This window comes from Dysidea avara, chromosome 11 (genome assembly GCF_963678975.1).
Source record: "Dysidea avara chromosome 11, odDysAvar1.4, whole genome shotgun sequence".
NCBI lineage: Eukaryota > Metazoa > Porifera > Demospongiae > Dictyoceratida > Dysideidae > Dysidea > Dysidea avara.
This window is the reverse complement of record NC_089282.1, coordinates 21,828,408-21,848,160: the sequence shown is the minus strand read 5'-3', so window position 1 is coordinate 21,848,160 and position 19,753 is coordinate 21,828,408. Positions and strand designations below refer to the sequence as shown.

The window sequence follows — 19,753 nt, the reverse complement described above, 5'->3', positions numbered from 1 at the left end:
CTCATTAATTTTACCTATACAACATAAGTACAGAGGATGACATGCATGTATCCCAGAATTGTATGCAGGTTCTATTGATCAGTAAACAATCGCCTTACAAATCAACATGGTATACAGCCAGAAATGAGTGTTAAAACTAGCTAGCAAGCAATATATTCCTAAGATGTATGCTGAGTCAAGTTTCTCTACGAGGTGCTTTCCTCCTACGTGGCCTCCTAAAACACAAACAAACAAGTAAACCCCATCACATCACATGGGGCATCTAACATACTTTGTCTCTTCTGCTGGTTCATCTTCTCCAGCTTTCTCATCACTGTTGTCCGCTGGTGTCTCATCCTCATCGATTGATTCTTCGGCAGATTGTTTCTCATCCTGATAAAAAAAACATTTAAAGAAATTGAAACACAACTTCTGCTAACCCTTGTGGAACTTTGTCGACTAGCTGCTCGTGAACTTGATTTGCTCTCCTTGAAATGAAAAAACATTTACATCACAACTAATGACAGTTATTTTTTATACAACTTCAGCAAACAGCAGTAATTCAAATTTATAATTAAAAACATTGTTATTATAATGTGACCGGATCTGCGAAAAAGGGACATAATCGCAATTTACAGTATAAAGCATTGAATATATTGGGTAAAAATACTTGCGTATTATTGAAAAATTCCGCAAAATTTTTTTAACCCCTCTTTTTTAGTGAAGGAAGGGGACTAACAACAAAAGCCTGGATACCATCTTATTCGCCTGCTCAAAAGGAGTTGGAAAATCTCTGTTTCGTTGCAGTAGACCCAAGGACATGTAAGTTATGAGTGCTTGTTTACATCACGTTGAAGTGATCATATGCGATCGATTTTCGTCACAAATTTCGCCTTTGTATGCAGTGAAGAAGGGCGAATAAAGGAAAAACTTACGCAGTAAATGATTCCCCTGTTCATGGTGAACATGATGGTGAAATTTTAGCTCCGTACCGCAACCCTTTGGTAATTTACAACTGTTTTTGTAAGCATCTGTAATTTATTTTCCCTATACTTGTTGTACAAATCAATTTTTCTGTTGTTGCTACTTTGTAGGACTGTAACTCCCAAAGTTATTGGCATATGAAGCTGAAACTTTGCCAGTCGGTACACTTAGCTAAGTAGCAGGAATCCAAAAAAATGCGATTATGTCCTGTTTTTACAGATCCAGTCACATATTCACACCTCATGTCTACTTTAAAAAATATCCATCACATACTACTCTAATAGAACATTCAGCAGTTCATGATGCAGTACCAACCGTTTCAGCTGGAGGTTTATCACCCTCTTCCTCATCTTCTGCTGATGCTACAAATGACTCTGATGGTTTTGTTTCCGTTGGCTCTACTTCAGATGGTTCAGGTGGTTTTACTTCAGATGGTTCAGGTGGTTTAGATTCACCAGCATCTGTCTCATCATCTGGTGTGGGTTCATCTGTCTTCTTACGTCGAGCATCATCCGCAGTTGGAGCAGCCGGCTATAATGGATAAGTCATTGAATAATTTACTAGAAAAAAACCTCAATAATAGGAGGCCACCTTATGGACCAAAAACATGAGCTAAATAATGAGGTAGCCTTATTAATATAGACACCCACTATCAGACAAATGCATACAAAACTACTTCCATTAAACTTGCAGTACCTTAAAATGTGAAAATGGCGTATACCAGTAGTACCAAAGCCAAATAGCTCACTAAGCAATGAAGTACTAAAATTTATTGCCACATTTTGACAAGTTTTTCAACTTAATTTCCAGTCCTGCTGGCTCGGCCATTTTTAATCATGTGATGATTTAATAGAAGAGGAGATTGGACACATTCACGTGAGCTGTACCTTAATTGCATTCTTTAATTAGGTATTTCACATGATCGTCAATAGTCGCAATACAAAACCGAAAAACAGTGGATTGCTGGGGATCGTTAGACATTCAGATCGTCCTTCATGTAAGCTTCAAGGCAATGTACTTTGTTTTGTAATCAGTGCTTGAAGTCCGGGTAAAAGAGATCTTGATGTATTAACCTCCTCAACAAAAGAGATTTTGTATAATTTGTTTCAGTGTCGCTTAAAGCGCATCCGACCACCACCAATTTAATAGATGCAGTATCACAAAGTGACAAGACGGAAGTTTCTATCATCAACTATGCCTGAGTTAGGGCCAATATTTGAAAACAATGTAAATGACTGTGGAGGAGACGCTTCAACAGTTTGAACCATAATATAATGGTGAGTAAAACGGTACAGGACATACATGTAGGGTGGTGACATAGGGTCTGGAACAGTTCACAGTCCCCTACAGATACTTGTTTGGACACTACTAAAACTAACCATGGACCGACCATGGCAGTGGTTACTGGAAACATAATATAAAACTGTGATGGATTTTAAGTGGCAAACAAAATTTGCTGAAAAAATACTTTTGTAGTCCATGAAAATAAAATTTATTGTATAACAAAAGTATCTCTTCAACAAATATTTCCCCATTTACAGTATTATAACTAGTGTATCTAAATATATCATAAAGTACACTAGTATATTAGCAGGAGCTGCTCCTGATGTTAGGTATCATGGAGGTTTGTACTTTCTCACACAAAAATATTGACCAGAAACCACCAGCCTCACAATACCCTTCATGATGCAATATTGGTTAGGTATAACCAAGCACAAAAGTGCCTTGAGTACAACCCGAAACTCTTCCAAAAAGTAAATGATTTTATCTGATGGATGTTTCTACTGACCACCTTACTAATGCCTTCAGACACGCATAACTCCGGACTATGAGTTTGATTTTTTCAGTGTTAAAATATTGCTTCAGCCCGACAGGTGCCTTTTGGCATACTGCAGTACATCCAATGCACGCATCATGGCCTTATCTTGTCCTCCTTTGTGTCCGATTTCTCTTTGCTGACAGTTCCAAGTGTTGATTTATGGTAGCGTGTAGTAGTTTCTCTATGCTTGTAATGGGAATCATCTGTACTTTCTGTAGGGATAGATTGATTGCAGAGGCACTTCTCAAACTGTTCTTCATTTGTAATACTACGCAATAGGCTAAACATAGCGAAAAACGAAGTGTACTGGCCACTTCATTTTCTAGCCAGTAACTGATAGTTGGGGGCATGTGTTCAGACAATAACACCAAGTCCAGCACCATCTTTCTTTTTGATCTGGGTATACCAGGCTACCGATCACAATAATGCTACAAAAAAAGCAACCAAAGGGAAAATCAGGAACTTAAATCATACACAAAAAGTAGTGAAACAAGGAAGGTCACAGATATCCACTCTACAGGTATAGGTGACCTCCCTTGTTTCTTTTGTCTATGATTCCTAATCCCTAATTTCATTCCTTGTACTTGTTAATTCAAAAGATAAGGTAGGTACTCAAGTGACAAAAGGTAGGGAAACAAGACATGTGAATGATGGCATTACAAACAGATATGTGGGAAAATCCTTATATTGGCATGTACTACACTACATTTAATGCCAAATTAGGAATTTTCTTATCTATATCAGATCTCCAGGTCCATCAAATTTTTATTGACAACATTATTAACCCTTGGTTTCGTACCAATAGTTCTGCCATACATTTTTGACTATGATACTAGTTTATTTTTAGATGAATGGAGACAGCTTTGATAATAACATACATTTTTATTGGATCAGTAACCTCTAAGCAAACTTCACCATATAGTTGGTAATTTTGGAAGGATCCTTATTTCGGATATTTCAAAGAGGTCCTTTATTCAAAAATAAATTCCAACAAGTGACAGCAAAGATCTATGATTCGCTTGTGTATTCCTCAAACTTTAGCTCAGCACTACTAATGATAATGGGTAAACAGTATCGTTACTGTGCCAATAACCAGTAAACAGGTGACCCAGAATGAGAATTGATGCCGTTCTATGGTAGATACCTGGCTAGCTACGATCGAGCGTAATCGAGCCAGTGAATTTACTCCACTCAAGACTCCCTCAGTCTTCTCTCCAGTGCACAGGGATGGGGATTACTCCATCACCAAGTCAGTTTTTGGCAAACATTCATATTTTGGGACATGAATTTCTGGACTTTGAAATAGGCACTCTTCAAAATTAAATCCTTCGAAATTCACATTATGGTTCTTGTGCAAAATTTTCTGTCAAAAATTACCCGTTATACGGTACCTCCAAGTATACAAAGTTATAAAGCAAGGAGTATAATTGTATGGTTAAAGGAATTTGTAATATTTGGGAAATCAAGGGTTAATACTAGGTATGTGGTTAGATACACAAAGACTCACAAAGAAGAAGGGGTTACCACTTAGTTTGGGTGGATCTCTACTATACAGTACAATTATACTGCATGACAAAAATACAAAAATTCAATTATCACCTTAGATCGGATGCAGCAAGCTGCACAGAGCACAAATGGCATTACCAGCACGAGGACATAGATCAGCCACAGGTATGGTCTCTCATTGGCTGTCGTCACAAACCATTCAAGGAATGGCCCCTAGGGAAATCATGTAAAAGCACTACAAATGATGTGTGACCCATACAAGAGAATTTGATGGATCTGAATCTCTTTCCCATTCCATTTTATACCTCCAGCTATAAAGAACAGAAGTAATAAAAGGAGGTGGGGCATTATTGTAGTCACACCCACCCAGCAGCAGCCAAACTTGATGCTGCAGCATGTGAACTGGTGATTATAAAGTTGTCAAAGTGAACATCTTTTGACATCGTCCACAATTCCAGAGCAATAGCCCCCTACAGAAATGATTTAAATTACTGACTGCTCCATTAGGGTATTTCTTACAATTGGTGTCATAGACTTGTATGGATTATTATCTTCAAAAAAGGCAGGGTTGGGTATCCTGCGAGGCTTCCAGATGCCCTGGTACAGAGGGTTATCCATTAGAGGGGCACTCCACTTGCCCTTGTAATCTGGGTTAGCAATCAATGGTGGCTTCCATTCACCACAGCCAACCTCTTCACAAGCAGGATTGGCTACAGTAAACAACATTCATACAAGAATCACCTTGGTAAGAGGTCAAACACTTATGATGCAAACATGTGGAGAAATTGCAATTTGTTGCAATACGTTACATAAAAATAAATATCTGTCCAGATGGATCCAACTGTAAGTCTCAGTAACAACTAAAGAAATGGCATAGTACTGCAGCTAGACAATACCAGGTTGTGTAGTACTATAAAGCCATGGCTAGGATGAACATGAATAATACTATTACACAACTAATGCAGAGTTCTACTTTGTTATAGTTGGATAGTGACAATTTGATAAGTCACTACACAAGTGTCCCACACTACATAATATAGTTGATATGGTAGTACTAACGTATTGTTGGAGCCTCCCATTCACCATCTTCCTCCTCATCCCTAAAAGTGAATATAATATCTCATAACTATTGTACCATCAGAACAAGTGTGTGTAAACAACACACATTATTCCAAACACTACAATAAGCACGTACCAGTCATCAGGTTGAGAAGCATCGGGATCAGGGATATACTCTGGTCCATCATCCAACCATCCATCAGGCTTCACAGCATTAGGATCAGTAATTTTAAGGGGAGCATCCTCATCCCTTCAGATACACCATCAGTATTACAACACCATCTACCACCACAATTCCTTACCAATCATCTGGCTTTACAGCTGATGGGTCTGGAATTCTAAACAAAATTATAAATTATATTGCTACAAGACCTATACGACTGACTTTTCTCTCTCGTCCCAATCACTTGGTTTCTTATCATCAGGGTCCTCGATCTCCTTGGGTGGATTTACAGGTGGCCTGTATTTAAAATTATCATGTACCATTCTCCTTCATTCAATACACTGATTATACTCACGTGAAATCTTCAAGCAAGCTTCCTGAGGCTGTCAGCACATCATCAATGGCGATATTGTACGTATTATCAGACTTGACAACTACCAAGTATATATGTTACATTGTAACAAAATACTTCCAAGTACTTACTGAGTTTGAACAAGTGTGTCTTTTTGTCATCGAAGAAACCAAAGTCAGTCTCAATAGCTTTAGCATGCTTCTCCTCGTATTCTCCGGTCACCGGGTTCTTGTGACGAAATATGAAGTGTACCTGTTTCAAATATTATAATAAATACAAGTCAGCAATATAAATAATCACCTTTGAAGACTGACCACATTTGTCAGGACCAAACATGATTGTATAAGGTGTCTTCTCATGTAGTTCTTCCTATAGTGTGATACTAACAACCTAAAGTAGTTAAATGACATATACCAGATGTAATGAATCTGACTGTGACAGTAGTTTCACGTAAGCTCCACCACAAGACAGCCCTTCTTGAAAGTTGACCTCATACCTAATGACAAACTGGAACAACAGTGCCTTATGCTGTGACTACTCACTGCATCACAAAATCATCTTTCTCAAATGTGAAGGGTCTCTCCAGCATTGCACCAATAGCATAGTGTTTGGCAGCATCCTGAAACCATTTAGTTTGTTTAAAGACAAAGTCAATATTGTTGCTCTTTCACCTTCATAACAAGGCCCTGGTCCTCATCAAAACCTCCAGTGGTAGGGCTTTCTATAGACCATTCGCCGTCATACTTAGCAATGTCTTCGTCCACTCCGTCTTTAGTAGCCTCAGATGTGATCCACCTACAAAGCGTTCATGCTCCCAACACCGCACATATTTAAAGGGTGTACTTTGCGTCAAATTCATCTTCACTGCTAAATGTTTCGAAGAAGTAGATGTCTGATTCAGGCCTTTCCGGAAGAGAAAATTTGGGCTGTGCAAAAGGAATACTTAGAACAGTTAACTGACGCACATTACATAGTACTTACTTGCTTTACAGCGGAGTCTGTGTCTTCAGCATACACCAGACAGGCCAAGAGACAAAGTAACGTTGCTACTTTCATTGCGACTTTCCCAACTTCAACCTCCACGCACCTGCCTCGTGGATTTAACCTTTTGTGATGTGCAGTAATTAGAATAAGCGCTCAATTCAATCAACAAATGGCGCGGAGGTGCCCCACGCTTCAAGCACTGCTCCCAACAGCTCAAAAAGTGTCCAGTCGCAACTTCCTAGATGTTGCAGAACTCAATAGAGACACAGAAGCGTTCAAAGAATGGGTAAAGGGTATTTGGTGCGGATGTGAATGCCACCATTGACATTATTGCCCTGTCATAGAAAACCAAAGTGGTTAAGGACAGCCACAAGACAGTACCACTTGGAGTGAGCAAAGATGAGTTTGTACCAGACAATGAGGACAGCATTATGGATGACGACGATGATGATGATATTGAACATGACATGGAAGAATCTGATCCTGAACTAATTCCCAATGATGCATATATTAGTAGTGGTGACGAGGCTGAGGCATTATGATAAAATGATAAATTTAAATTAAGTGATATTTCATATGTCGCCATTATCATGCATAGTGTTGCTGTCTGCTCATGAGTCCACGTGACTCAGGATACTTCTCTCTGTCTTCTGTTGAAGCCTTCCGGCTAGGAGAAAATAATAAAAATGTGTTACATGAAATCTTGATCCTGTCTTGTTTACCTCTTCATGGTAGGTGTCTTCGTTTTTCTCTTTGTAGACTGCTGGGATCCTCCTGTGACATCTCTGTTGCCAACTTTGTAGGTCAAGTATGCATCTGATGTGTCGTAATGGTAGTCTTGTTGGTGTGCAGATGATGTCTCCTTGCCCATGTTATTGCCAGCATAAGCTATACCTCTCTGTTAATGGCAATATGAGTGGTGTGAGCTGTGAACTAAACTATGGTACAGTGGGAGTACAGGACCATTCTCAAATGTCCTGATTTTAGGGGGTCTGAAATTATATTTCAGGGTGTCTTTTGAGGGATTCCACTGTACTGCAAGTTTGAAACTTACTATGTGCCACTCAGCAGTGTCTTCATGCCACACAGCTTGTGACTCAATCAACTCCTGTAACAGTGTTATACAGGCAAATACACACTACACTACACACACACACACCTGGTATTCAGCAGGGATATACTGGTTTATGATTAACATTTTGAATTGTATTTCTTTGCTGAGTTGTCGTATGCTGTCCAACAAGTCTTCATTCTCAGCCTGAAATTCAGCCCTCAGCTCTGCTATCTATAAATTAACACAATGTCACACAGATGCATTCAGTGGAACATTTTAAAAATTCAGTACAGTAAGGAGTCAAACTGAGGGATCTCATAACAGGGTTTAAAGGGACAGGTATAGCTAATCTCCATATATTTCTAGACATGTACACATCATGACCTCAGTAATAAGACCACCTCATTACTGAGGCCATCTTGGTCCCAGAGAGCAAAGCCATGAAAGTTTAAAGGTTTGCTAATGAACACCTTATTCAAACTACACTACTAACTTCATCCTTTGCAGACTGAAATTGTTTCCAAACTTCCTTCAGTTTCTTTGTCTTTCCAGTAGCCTCCTCTTGCAGGTTGGCATATTTCTCCTCTAACATAGCATGTTCTGCCTGGAGGGGTAAATAACATGTTGAGTAGGGTAAAGAAATTGCAGAATCCCTCAAAAAAGGACTCCCTGAAATCAGGACACTTTAGTAAGGACACTTGTTGATGGTCACATTCAGGACATCTCATTAATAAGGACATCTTGATAATCAGGACACTTGTTCATGGATATTAGTGGATAGATACACATTTAGACCCCTGAAATCAGGATGCCTTACTAATAAGGACACTTGTCCATGGTCCCATTTGAGACCCTGAAATCAGGACACCTCACTAACAAGGACGGTCCCACAATATATGGTGTTCCAATGTATCAATAGTTTGTGTGTACCTCACTATGCTGAAGCTTAAGTTTCATTTCTTCCTCCTTTTTTCTTCTTTGTTCAAGTTTGACTTTTGATTGCTCAAGGAGCCTCTCTTGCTCTTCAGCTTTCTCCAGCTACACCAAAACAAGAGACCATACATTATGTATTTCAGAAGCACTTGACTGCCATATAGAGTAGTTGACTGTTCTATTAGAGTATAACGCATCACTGATTGGCCATTGATGACTGATTCAGAAGTAATTGGGAGGTGCTTAGAGTGAATTGGCCAGTAAATGTCCAAGGGTTGATTTTAATAATCCTCACTGTATTTTACACACACACACACACACACACACACACACACACACACACACACACACACACACACACACACACACACAATGCCAAAGGCAGTTTTCTTTCTGGCATAGTGGCAGCAGATCCAGAAATTTGACAAGGGAGAAGGGTTGAAAGTTCTGAACTACAACCTGAGGTATGGTAGCTAACTATACTACATGTAGCATATCATCTAGCTACCTATGAGTAAAAACCACCCTTCACCATCGTTTCACAGCTGCTCATCTGCAACCCTTAAACAAAACAGTTCCAAAAGTTAAAATCACTAAAACTACAATTATTTTCAGAGGCCATTGGTGGGGACATTTGGGGCAAATCCTTCCCCCCTCACCTTGTGGAGTAGCCATCTTCTTTTGATTAAAATATTAAACTTTATGCAGCAACTATTAACAAGAGAATCTGCCCTCCCCAACCACTTAGCCTGTTTGTGGCCCTCAATCAACAAAAATGTGTAGAAGCAATTTTGGATGATTTCATGATAAATGAAAGTTATTTAGAGATTTGGTCACTGAGTTTTGGCTTCAATAAATGGTTTACCCTGTTGACTGTTATATTAGAGTATATCAGTTTAAAATGCTGACTGCTTTTTCCAAAAACAGCCTGAACCATGCATGCACTACATCTTACCAGGTTCACTCCTCCAACTATCACTTTACTTTGTAGGTCATTTAGCCTCTGTTCCATGGTTTTCTGTTCTTCCCTATAAAGAACAAACATCTGGTACAACTGAGGCTAAAGACAAAATGTAAACACAACAGGTTTCCTATTATTAGGTGTCCCATAGGTGACTACAGTACGTCACAACTGAATTTGGTATGATAACATGTCAGCCCCCCCCCCCCCCCCCCCGGACTATTGGCTGCTGCTCCTGCTGGTGTTGTTGCTGCTGCTGCTACTACTCCTTCTCCTCCCAGATAGTTACACTTCTTATTTCTGTTAGCATACTTACTGAGTCCTTTTAAGTTCATCTTCTCTTTGCTGCAGTTCTTTGGCTGCCCTGTCTCTTTCCTCTTCAGCCAGGCCTTTTTTCTCAAGAAGTGCCTTTCTGTCTGCATCAATCTTTGCCTTCTGATTGGCTAATGACCTCGGAGACAAGTAACCAGCTGGAAACACACAGCAACCAACAAAATGCTTGACATTGCTACTAAAACACTATCTTACATTTTGGACGTTTTCTTTTCACTTTTTTCCCATTCTCCATCACTTCTTCTTCACTAGATCCTTCGTCTCCAGTTTCCTCTTCCAGTTTCTTCCTTAGCGACTCAATCTCTTTTTGAAACTCTCTCAGCATGGCATCCTTGGGGTCTTCATTAATGATAGCTTTATTCTTGATGTTCTTAGCTCGGTTTGCATATCTATGGTAATAACAACGCATGTCAATAATCATTTAACCATGCTACAGTTTATTCTGGTTGCCTTAGGGACAAAATTCCCAGACAGGATGCTAGATCACTTTGTACACAAATTTAGGGATTTCCAAATTGGCTGGTGACCTTATTACAGTGACCTATATTAAACAGGCTACAATTTATACACAAATGACACAGCATAATGAATGTTATGTGACCATATTATACAGTGGCCTGACAAAACAGGTTTCACTGTATTTGTGTGTGTCTGTGTGTGTTCCATCATTAGTATAACAAATTTACTGTATTTGACTGGTTAACAGCCGCAGCTACTATAACTTTCAGCAAGGAAAACCCTGCAGCTACTATGAGAAGGCGGCTACTATGGGCTTGTGTGGCAGCAGCCCACAGCATTTATATGGATTCATGAGTGACTGACCTTGTTTAATCACCTGTCATTCATTGTAATTTCTCTCAAAAACACTATTTCCTGACTTAAAACAACTCCTTTGTCAGGTTTCTGCTTCAAATGTGTCTTATCAATACTTGCAACAGTATGTTCAAATATAAGTCACGGCTCTTATTACAATAATTCTAGGCTGTGGAGCGGCTACTATCTGAGGGCGGCTATTACACGAGCCATGGCTATTAACCAGTCAAATACAGTATCTACTGAAATTATCTAGCAGCAAAACTCACCTCAAAGTGTTGAGTGATTCATCAGCATTGTAATCAGCAGGACCAATATTAGCAATCTGTGGAGGACAAAATACACTACTAACTTACACAGTAAAACTTTGTTGCCTCTTTAATAATAATAATGCTAGGTCCCTAAATATGGCTAGGGTGCATTCAGTTAGAACACTTGTTGAGGCAACATGGTCTCATACCGTAGCTGGCCCTTCGCTACAGAGTTAGTACTAAAGGAAAAAGGAACCCATGGAGAAATTATTGACACAAACAGCACTTATGAAAAATGACAACACAAGCTGGCTACTTGATTAATCAGATCCTCACAATCCACACAATTATTATACAGTTCATTCTGAGGATAAACTCACCATGACTGTTTTAGAGTTCCCTCCTAGAGAGTCTTGCAGTAATCTTGTCAGGTTTGAGTTCCGGTAAGGAATATGAGTACTCTTGCCATCAACGAGTGCTGATATTACGTTACCCAGAGTTGACAAGGAGAGGTTGATCTTTACTGCTTCCTTCAGTCTGTCTCCTGTTGCTCCAGTTTTTGATTGCCTCTCGGATCCAGCAAGATCAACCAAATGTAGTTTTCCCATGCGCAAGTGTTGTTTCTTATCCGCACCAATCTCGCTACGTTCTATTGTGATCGTGAAAATTGTGTGAGAACGAGAGGAGAACTCATTCATGTCTGTAGAACCAACTGCTCCTATTAATAGAATATGTAGATTAATAATAGTAAACCTTGGCCACCTCATCATGGTGACCATGTCAAACATAGAAAAGGTGCATTTCATGACCTCATTATAGTGACCGTGTCAAGTAGGCTTAAACGTAGTTAAGGTGTACTTCATGACCTCGCTAATAAGACCACCCCATTATAGTGACCATGTCAAGTATAGGTCCAAACATCGTTAAGGTGCATTTCCTCATTAATAAAACTTATTATTGAGGCCGTATATTTTGGTCTCATAGGTGGTTTCATTAAATGGTGTAGGTTAGAGACCTAGCACACAGGAATCTTTGTGGATTTAAAAACTGAGGTGAAACCAAGGTCACGAAGATCTGAGGGTGTGATCTCTAACCAACTTACAAAATGAAAGCATTTTATATGGGCACATAGGTGGAGTTATTGTGGGATTGGATTAGATGCCGTTTTAAAACCGTCACACAATCTTAATGTGAGTGCATAAGATGGAACATCTTTTTGTTGAAGAGCTGAAGAGAAATCGAAGCTAGCACCTCATCACTGCTTCCTAAAGACGAATTCTAGTGAAGGTAGTTGTCTTGACAAGGAATTTGACCATTTGCTGCCATTGCATGTGTCATGGTGTCACAGCAGTGTAAAGAACAGGTGAATTAATGTAACAGTTGGCTTGAGTGATTACGAGGACAACGTATTTATGGCACAACAGCAATATATTGACCAGGCTTGGTTTCGCATATGGACCACACCCACATTACAATAATCATTCTACAAAGAAGCTTACCCATGGTAAAGTGCTTCTACAGTTTAATTGAAGACGAAATGCGCTTAAAGCACTCTAGAAAATAGACGAGTGCTAAACTGAATTTTCCATGATAATACTGGACTTCTCCGTTCATCTTGACAAACGTAGCTACCAAAGTTAAACAGTACCTCCCATAATTGAATTGTTTTAGGCATGCTTACAAAAGGAATGGAGTAGTCAACCTCATGTTGTGATTTCACCCACTATACGTTATTAGCCTGTAATATAGTTGGGAAAGCAAAGCAAATCAATGATCAAAAGTGAGATTAACAATTGTTTGCAGGTTTTTAACTATTTTAAGAACTTGTTACAGGTTTTTAAGTGGATTTTAAAGACCTCATTGTCTCCCAAAGATCAAAGCATTAATCATTTTCTAATGAATGATATACACACATGCACAAAAACACAACACCTACGGCTTTTATTTCCTTTAGCCATCAGCTTATCCATTTCATTAGGACTCTTCACAATAAATGATGAGAGACTCTTCACATACACACCAATATCTGGCCTCTCCTTTACCTGTAGTAAAAAGCCAGTATCAAATACTCAAGTACATGAACAGATAAAATACCTCTAATTTGGAAGTAGGGTCTTTACCAAGTAAGTCACACACATCTTCATTGTATATTTGGAGGTACGACACCCGAACTAAAAACCTATAGAGTGTGACATCCACAACAGTCTAAACTCCAGTTATTAGGCGTACATTGTTATTAAGCGCATATTGCCTGTTAAGCGCATATGGTAGACTTGTGCTAGACACCTGTTTGTTAAGCGCATATAGTTGAAATCACCTCTGCCATCTCGTACCACATAGAATTGTTGTTAGAACGAATCAAACATATCACAGCACACTCAATGCCTATAGCAGATACTGCCGTCTGTAATAACGATAGCTGTAGCTGCTACCTGACTTCTGTTTCCACGGCTGAAGCAAACTATTAACTGGTGTTTAAATCACTTGAAAACTGTAGTGGGCACAACTAATGCCCTCCTAGCAGAAATTCCTTACCGTAATTTATAAGTGCATGCGCTTAACAAGCATAGTAAATTTCACAAATAATTCCTCCGAAAACTATAAGCGCATGCGCCTAATAACCAGAGTCTACGGTACTCTAATAAAGCACTCACCTCACTTCCCCTTCACATTTGGCTATATGACCAAAGATGTGCGCAAAAGAGTTAGGGATGATACCGCTGAGCTCTGATACACCAGGAACACCAGCCATTGTATACGTCTTCCCAGTACCTGTCTGGCCATAGGCAAAGATTGTCCCTACACAAAGACAAGGAGCAATGTTGCTTTTATTACAATGCAGTGAAATTTCAACTTTGGCACAACTAAATGCACATAATCCAGACACTCTGGCCCACCCCTTATTATATATTGTGCAACTGTACATCTAGTACGCGTGACCATTGTAAATTGATACATAAACAAATTTACCATTGTATCCCTCCAGTACAGAGTCCACTATGGGTCGTGCTGTCTCATTGTACACTTCAGTCTGGGCAGCATCCATATCAAACACAAGGTCAAATGTGAAGGTCTTGTCCACAGGATTAGAAGAGTTTCCCTTGTTCCTAGGATGTCCAATTGTCACCTCTCCTCTCAGCCTGTTGATCTTCGCAACAACCTGACAATTTGACGCTTCTTCCTTATCATTTAATGGACGACAACGAATGGCAACGCGAACGTTGTCTGATTCTGCTTTTGTGCCAGGAGGCTTCGACATCTTCCACTCTTCCTATTCTGTTAACACAATTTCTAACGCTGAGAACTAGTTACTGGTACCATCATTTACATTTTAACTACTTTCACGTCATTTTCCCTTCTTCAACTAAATGCAAACAAACATCTCCAAAACACTGCAATAATAAATAATTGCGCATTAATAAGATCGACATTCTAAATAATGCACATCAAGTGGAACAGATATGTCGGCAGATTCTGAAATTTCAACACAACCAGGAGCTGAAGCAAATTTGCCAGACAATAGTAACGTGACTTCTGTAAAACTTTCATTGGAAGAAGTAAGTTATAAAGCACGTGAAATGTGACAATTATGAATGTGAAGCGATGCGGGTGGGCGGCCTTCCTGGACAACTAACTAAATTTTGTAAATTTTACTGCACCTAATTCCATGTTGAGTATTGCCCTCCCAATGTTGCACTGCATCATCAAAAATACAAAAGTGTTTATCTGGCTACATGTGGGATAAGGAAATGTGTTGTCACACATGCACATTCAGTAGAGCACTATGAAGCAAAATGGTCATAATTTTTGCATGATGAATATTATATACCACAAACTATGCAAACCACACACATTAAAGGTGAAATGTGGTATGAAGTCACATACTTCAAATGATTTTCAGTGTATTTTGGTGGTTACAATTTCAGATGTTTGTCACCATCATATACACCCATATATTCTGGAGTTTAAAATGTTCCCATATTATATCTGGGTTAGTTTGTTTGATAGGTAAATGCAGTAGCATGTACTAGTGTACTGCAAAGTGTGAACCTTATATTTTTATCTTCTTTGGTCATGGTGGTCATTGTTAACAACTACCGTATAGTAAAAAACTTTGGCAGTAAATAACTTTGACGAATTTGGCGAAGAGCGTTCAATTCGCCAAAGTTTTTTTCGCCAATTATTTTAGGTGATCACACGAGCACATTGAGTAACTAGAACTTGAGATGAAGGTCAGCTCGTACAACCACGCAATAAAGACCGAGCTGACTTTGGAGATCTTGATCTTCCTAGGAATGTGTCCCACAGTTGTAAGCACTCCTTTGGATAGCATTTCCAACCGGCTTCCCGTTCGCACGTCACAGTTAGTTCGTCGTCTCATGATGGATTTGGCCAAATACTTTGATATACGTGATAACTTCTGCTACTGGAGTTCATTGAGAAGCAAATATGGTCGCTCTTGGCATCGCAGGAGATAGAGAAGCACGCCTTTGCTAGCACGTCGTTAGATCAGTAGCTACAAAAGTACTGCTACAACAGCAACGCTAGCTACCTATACACTTACTACACTACTTAACTGATGAGTTGACACCTTGCCGTTTTATCCTTACCAAGATCCTTACGTACTGCACAGTAAAAATTTTGTCGGTAAAAAACTTTGGCGAATATTATTTCAATCGCCAAAGTTTTTTCCACCAATTTTTTCAACAGAGGGGTTTCGTCACACTTTTTAGCGCCACAGTTTTTTACTATACGGTAATGGTGCACCAATTGTTATTGTATGCAAAATGCCCCTACCCTAGTGACGAGTACAGGTAACAAATCCTCACCCATTGTCCGGCCTAGGCCATGACATTAAGTGCACTAATTTATTTTTTGGACACTACAGTACTTACAGACACACATAGCCAGTTATCGATTGCTCTAGTAATACTTTGGATGCGCATGAAAATTTCTTAGAAATTTTCATATAATAGCCATGCAACCAAGTACTAGTTTTGCCATTGTATAAGTGACAATGTGAATGTTTCTCTCATGCAGTACATCAGGAGTGCTGTAAAGTATTCCTTTTAGAGACATCTCTGAGTTTAAAATGTACACTAACGGGACTTTGGACAAGTGTTCTGGTTACCTAGCAAAGTGTCCTGATTTCAGGGGTCTTAATGTGTGTACACTAAACTAATGCAAAATGATAAGTGTTTTGCTTATCGATTGTCAATATTCTGTGGTTTCCATTTTGAGGACACGTACGGTAGTACTTGGAATTTTATTTCATGAACTTTTAAATGGATAGTCATTTGGTACATGTGACTGAATCAACTACTTGCTTTCCCTAGGTTGCTACTAGTTTGACGGAAATTACTAAAGAAGTTTTCCCACTGGTGGAACAGGCTAACAACTTAGCAACGGCTGTAGAGAAGCAAAACCAATTTTTTGAAACTTGGTTGGACTTCTTAAAGGAAGGTGGTGCCACATTGCCTCCAACAGAAAACACGGATTAAACAGTATTTTGTAAACCATGAAATTCCTCAAGGATTGTTTAAATTCTTTGAAACGGCAACGATGTATCCGCTGGAATTGCTGGTTCCACTGGCGGTGGTGGTTTAAGGTTGTCTTGGCAACGCTATACACCCTCATAGTTCTGGTAGCATTTCCAATCATGATCTGGAGGCTGATTGAAGCTGACGTTAAGGCACACATAACAGCTTGGTTCATAGCAGGAATGTTTGTACTGTTAACACTACCGATATTTCTGGCTGGACTAGTACAGCATCTCACCAACTATACCAGACCTGACCTACAGCGACACATTATCAGGTTAGCACTGAATAGCTTGTAAGGTGAAACAGTTGTTAATTGCTTAATCAGTCAGTGGTTATGTGTATGTATACTTTCTTAAGCTTGAGCCTTTTCTGTGCTATACTTTTTTATATGTATTACCCTATGTCTGTTTCAATCTATAGGATATTATGGATAGTGCCAATATACTCTCTGGATAGTGTGAGTGTTTGTAAATAGAAACCTCACAGTGCTGTATTAGTGGATAACTGGGGAAGCAGTCTACCAAGCTGTATTAATGGGGACCTACTGTAGGTGTTATCTGGAGAAGCAATCCACCCAGGTAGTATTAATGGGACCTGTGGGCAACTGTACTTAGGACTTTGGGTTCCTCACCTTCACCCATGAGACATGAAACAGCCACCTCCTGGAGAATTTGCGTAGTGCATCAGTGGCCCAGTGGTCACTGGGTAGATGTGACCATAGACATAATATTATATGACAGCCAATGTGTGTGTGTGTGTGTGTGTGTGTGTGTGTGTGTGTGTGTGTGTAGTGTAGTGTAGTGTAGTGTAGTGTAGTGGTGTACTGCCCTACTATGTATGATAGTAAGGACATTCTTTGCTGTAGTGGTTGGCCTTGTTGTCTCCTGATCACTCAATTTACTTTGATACACCACGAGAGTGGTATGAAGCTTACGTCATCTACAACTTCCTCATGTACTTGTTGAACTATCTGCAAGCAGAACATAATCTTGAACAAGAGCTGATGGAAAAGGGCAAGGTGAAGCAACCAATTCCCCTGTGCTTTCTCCCACCATGGCCCATTGGCAAGTAAGTTATTGTTTATTAACCAAAAAGACCCTCTCACTTAGCAGTCACCTGTTTAGAAAGGCCACCATAATATGGTGACCATGTCAAGTAGGTCCCTTGCACATCTAAGGTGTGTACTTCATGACCTCATTACTATGGCCACCTCATTATAGTGACCAGGTCCCAAACATAACTGAAGCGTACTTATTGAGGTTGTATATTAGGTCCCATTGGTGCCCCTAATAATGTATTTTATCTCATATTTTAACAGGGTGTTCATTCAACGCTGCAAGTTTGGTGTCCTACAGTATGTCGTTGTGAGATGTGTTGTCACTTTCACTGCCCTGTAAGCCAGTTTGAATAATGTATTCTAACAGTTTCATTTGCTGCATCTCTCTACAGTATCACACACTGGTGTGGTGTATATCATGAAGGTGAAGTCAAAGCTAATGCAGCCTGGGTCTACCTTGCCAGTATTAATACAATATCTCAAGCGGTATGGTGTAGTCTTGAAGAGTAGGGTTCTGCCTACATTTGTTGGCAGTTGTCAAAACAACTGCCGCTAGCGTAAATCAGAAAATAAATTTGATGTTGAAAATATTTAATTTGAATAATTTAAAACTAAAATTAGAGTCTGAGTAGTAGCATAGAGTCTGAATATAATGCATTGTCTATGTGGCCAGACTCCATGCTACTTTACAATTCCTTTAAAATATCTTACTAGTAAAGCATGAAGCATCTGGCTTATCAGAATATGGGTAACTTGAGATGTTACCCCTATTTAGCAGAACCCTGGCCTTATCACACTTGTATCATGTCTTTTCCATCCTTCTAGGCTGCCATACACACACTAATATATTTCTACAAAGCTACTAAACACTTGTTGAAGCCCATTAAACCAGTCAGCAAGTTTCTGTGCATCAAATCGATTGTCTTCTTTGCTTTCTGGTAAGTACATATTTCTGTGCAGTAGTTGGTTAATTTTTTTCTTCCTGTCAACACACAGGCAGGCAGTACTGATAGCCATACTTGTGAAGATCCCAGCCATCAAACACAGTTCTATATGGGAGCACTACAGTATTGATAATATACAAACAGGAATTCAGGTAACCTTTACTTGTAATTACTGTATCCAATGGGGTGGTAGGAAATTGCATATTCTTAACAAAAAATCTAGTGGTTGCTCTATTAGAGTATTTCTGATATGATTTCATTTGTGTACCTGCTTAATGTAGCCACACTTGCTTTAGGAGAGATTTTGTCCTAATAATGAGTAGTACACCTTACTTAATGTCCACCTCATTATAGTGATCATGTCAAGTAGGTCCCAAACATAGCTAAGGTGTGCTTCATGACCTCATTAATAAGACCACCTCGTTATGGTGACCATGTCAAGTAGGTCCCGAGGTGTACATGATTCATGATATTTTAAATACTTTTTCAGGACTTGTTGATTTGTATTGAGATGTTCATCGCAGCCATCGCTCATTATTTTGTATTCTCACACAAACCATATGTTGATCCTGCAGCAGCACAAGTACCTTGTTTAGCTTCCTGCTTGAAAATGTTAGATGTACGAGACGTCAGTGGTGATGTGAGAGAACAGGTGGACATCATACAAACAAATGTGAGAAGCAATGTCCGTAAAATTACTGGTGTTGTGATGAAATCAAGATCCAATGAGATAGTAGCCACAGAAAAGTTTGAGATGACAACATTTCGAGATGACACAACACGTAATGAAGATACGCCATTATTACGACCATATGTGGACGATGATCGTATGGTGTGGGTGAACAGTCGTGAAGAAGATACATTTGTCCAGTTAGAACAGAGTGGGCATAGATAGGATCTTTTTATAATGTAATATAATTTTATAAATGTGTGTATTGAGTTGCTAGTGTTTCTGGTCTGGGGTGACATGGAATGATTATTACAGTAAGTTCTTTTGGAGGAAACTTTAAGGATGCAG

General features: G+C 39.3%; 4 protein-coding genes across 4 annotated transcripts; 2 read left to right on the top strand and 2 right to left on the bottom strand.

Moving 5' to 3' along the window:
• Positions 1–58: 58 nt before the first annotated feature.
• On the bottom strand, positions 59–7,004 carry LOC136239284 (calnexin-like). The gene is made up of 20 exons (XM_066030013.1): positions 6,844–7,004; positions 6,706–6,788; positions 6,534–6,657; positions 6,405–6,481; positions 6,277–6,358; positions 6,163–6,231; positions 5,994–6,114; positions 5,866–5,944; positions 5,733–5,807; positions 5,650–5,685; positions 5,484–5,597; positions 5,348–5,388; positions 4,808–4,998; positions 4,655–4,758; positions 4,548–4,599; positions 4,382–4,501; positions 1,279–1,494; positions 420–467; positions 272–372; positions 59–215 (listed from the first exon to the last, which is right to left on the bottom strand). Exons 1-20 carry the CDS (start codon positions 6,916–6,918, stop codon positions 176–178), a joined length of 1,848 nt encoding a protein of 615 aa, XP_065886085.1. The 5' UTR covers positions 6,919–7,004; the 3' UTR covers positions 59–175.
• On the top strand, positions 6,971–7,427 carry LOC136239290 (uncharacterized). Its single transcript, XM_066030019.1, has 2 exons — positions 6,971–7,132; positions 7,191–7,427. Exons 1-2 carry the CDS (start codon positions 7,016–7,018, stop codon positions 7,386–7,388), a joined length of 315 nt encoding a protein of 104 aa, XP_065886091.1. The 5' UTR covers positions 6,971–7,015; the 3' UTR covers positions 7,389–7,427.
• On the bottom strand, positions 7,376–14,633 carry LOC136239282 (kinesin-II 85 kDa subunit-like). Its single transcript, XM_066030010.1, has 16 exons — positions 14,520–14,633; positions 14,162–14,467; positions 13,846–13,990; positions 13,286–13,370; positions 13,128–13,233; positions 11,572–11,909; positions 11,210–11,265; positions 10,323–10,516; positions 10,111–10,264; positions 9,789–9,861; positions 8,831–8,938; positions 8,394–8,504; positions 8,006–8,131; positions 7,901–7,954; positions 7,569–7,744; positions 7,376–7,513 (listed from the first exon to the last, which is right to left on the bottom strand). The coding sequence occupies exons 2-16, from the start codon at positions 14,448–14,450 to the stop codon at positions 7,435–7,437; spliced, it is 2,094 nt and encodes a 697-aa protein (XP_065886082.1). The 5' UTR covers positions 14,451–14,467; positions 14,520–14,633; the 3' UTR covers positions 7,376–7,434.
• On the top strand, positions 14,609–19,674 carry LOC136239287 (transmembrane protein 184C-like). The gene is made up of 9 exons (XM_066030016.1): positions 14,609–14,748; positions 16,528–17,008; positions 17,155–17,191; positions 17,600–17,802; positions 18,053–18,127; positions 18,184–18,277; positions 18,617–18,729; positions 18,788–18,887; positions 19,226–19,674. Exons 2-9 carry the CDS (start codon positions 16,710–16,712, stop codon positions 19,628–19,630), a joined length of 1,326 nt encoding a protein of 441 aa, XP_065886088.1. The 5' UTR covers positions 14,609–14,748; positions 16,528–16,709; the 3' UTR covers positions 19,631–19,674.
• The last annotated feature ends 79 nt before the right edge of the window (positions 19,675–19,753 follow it).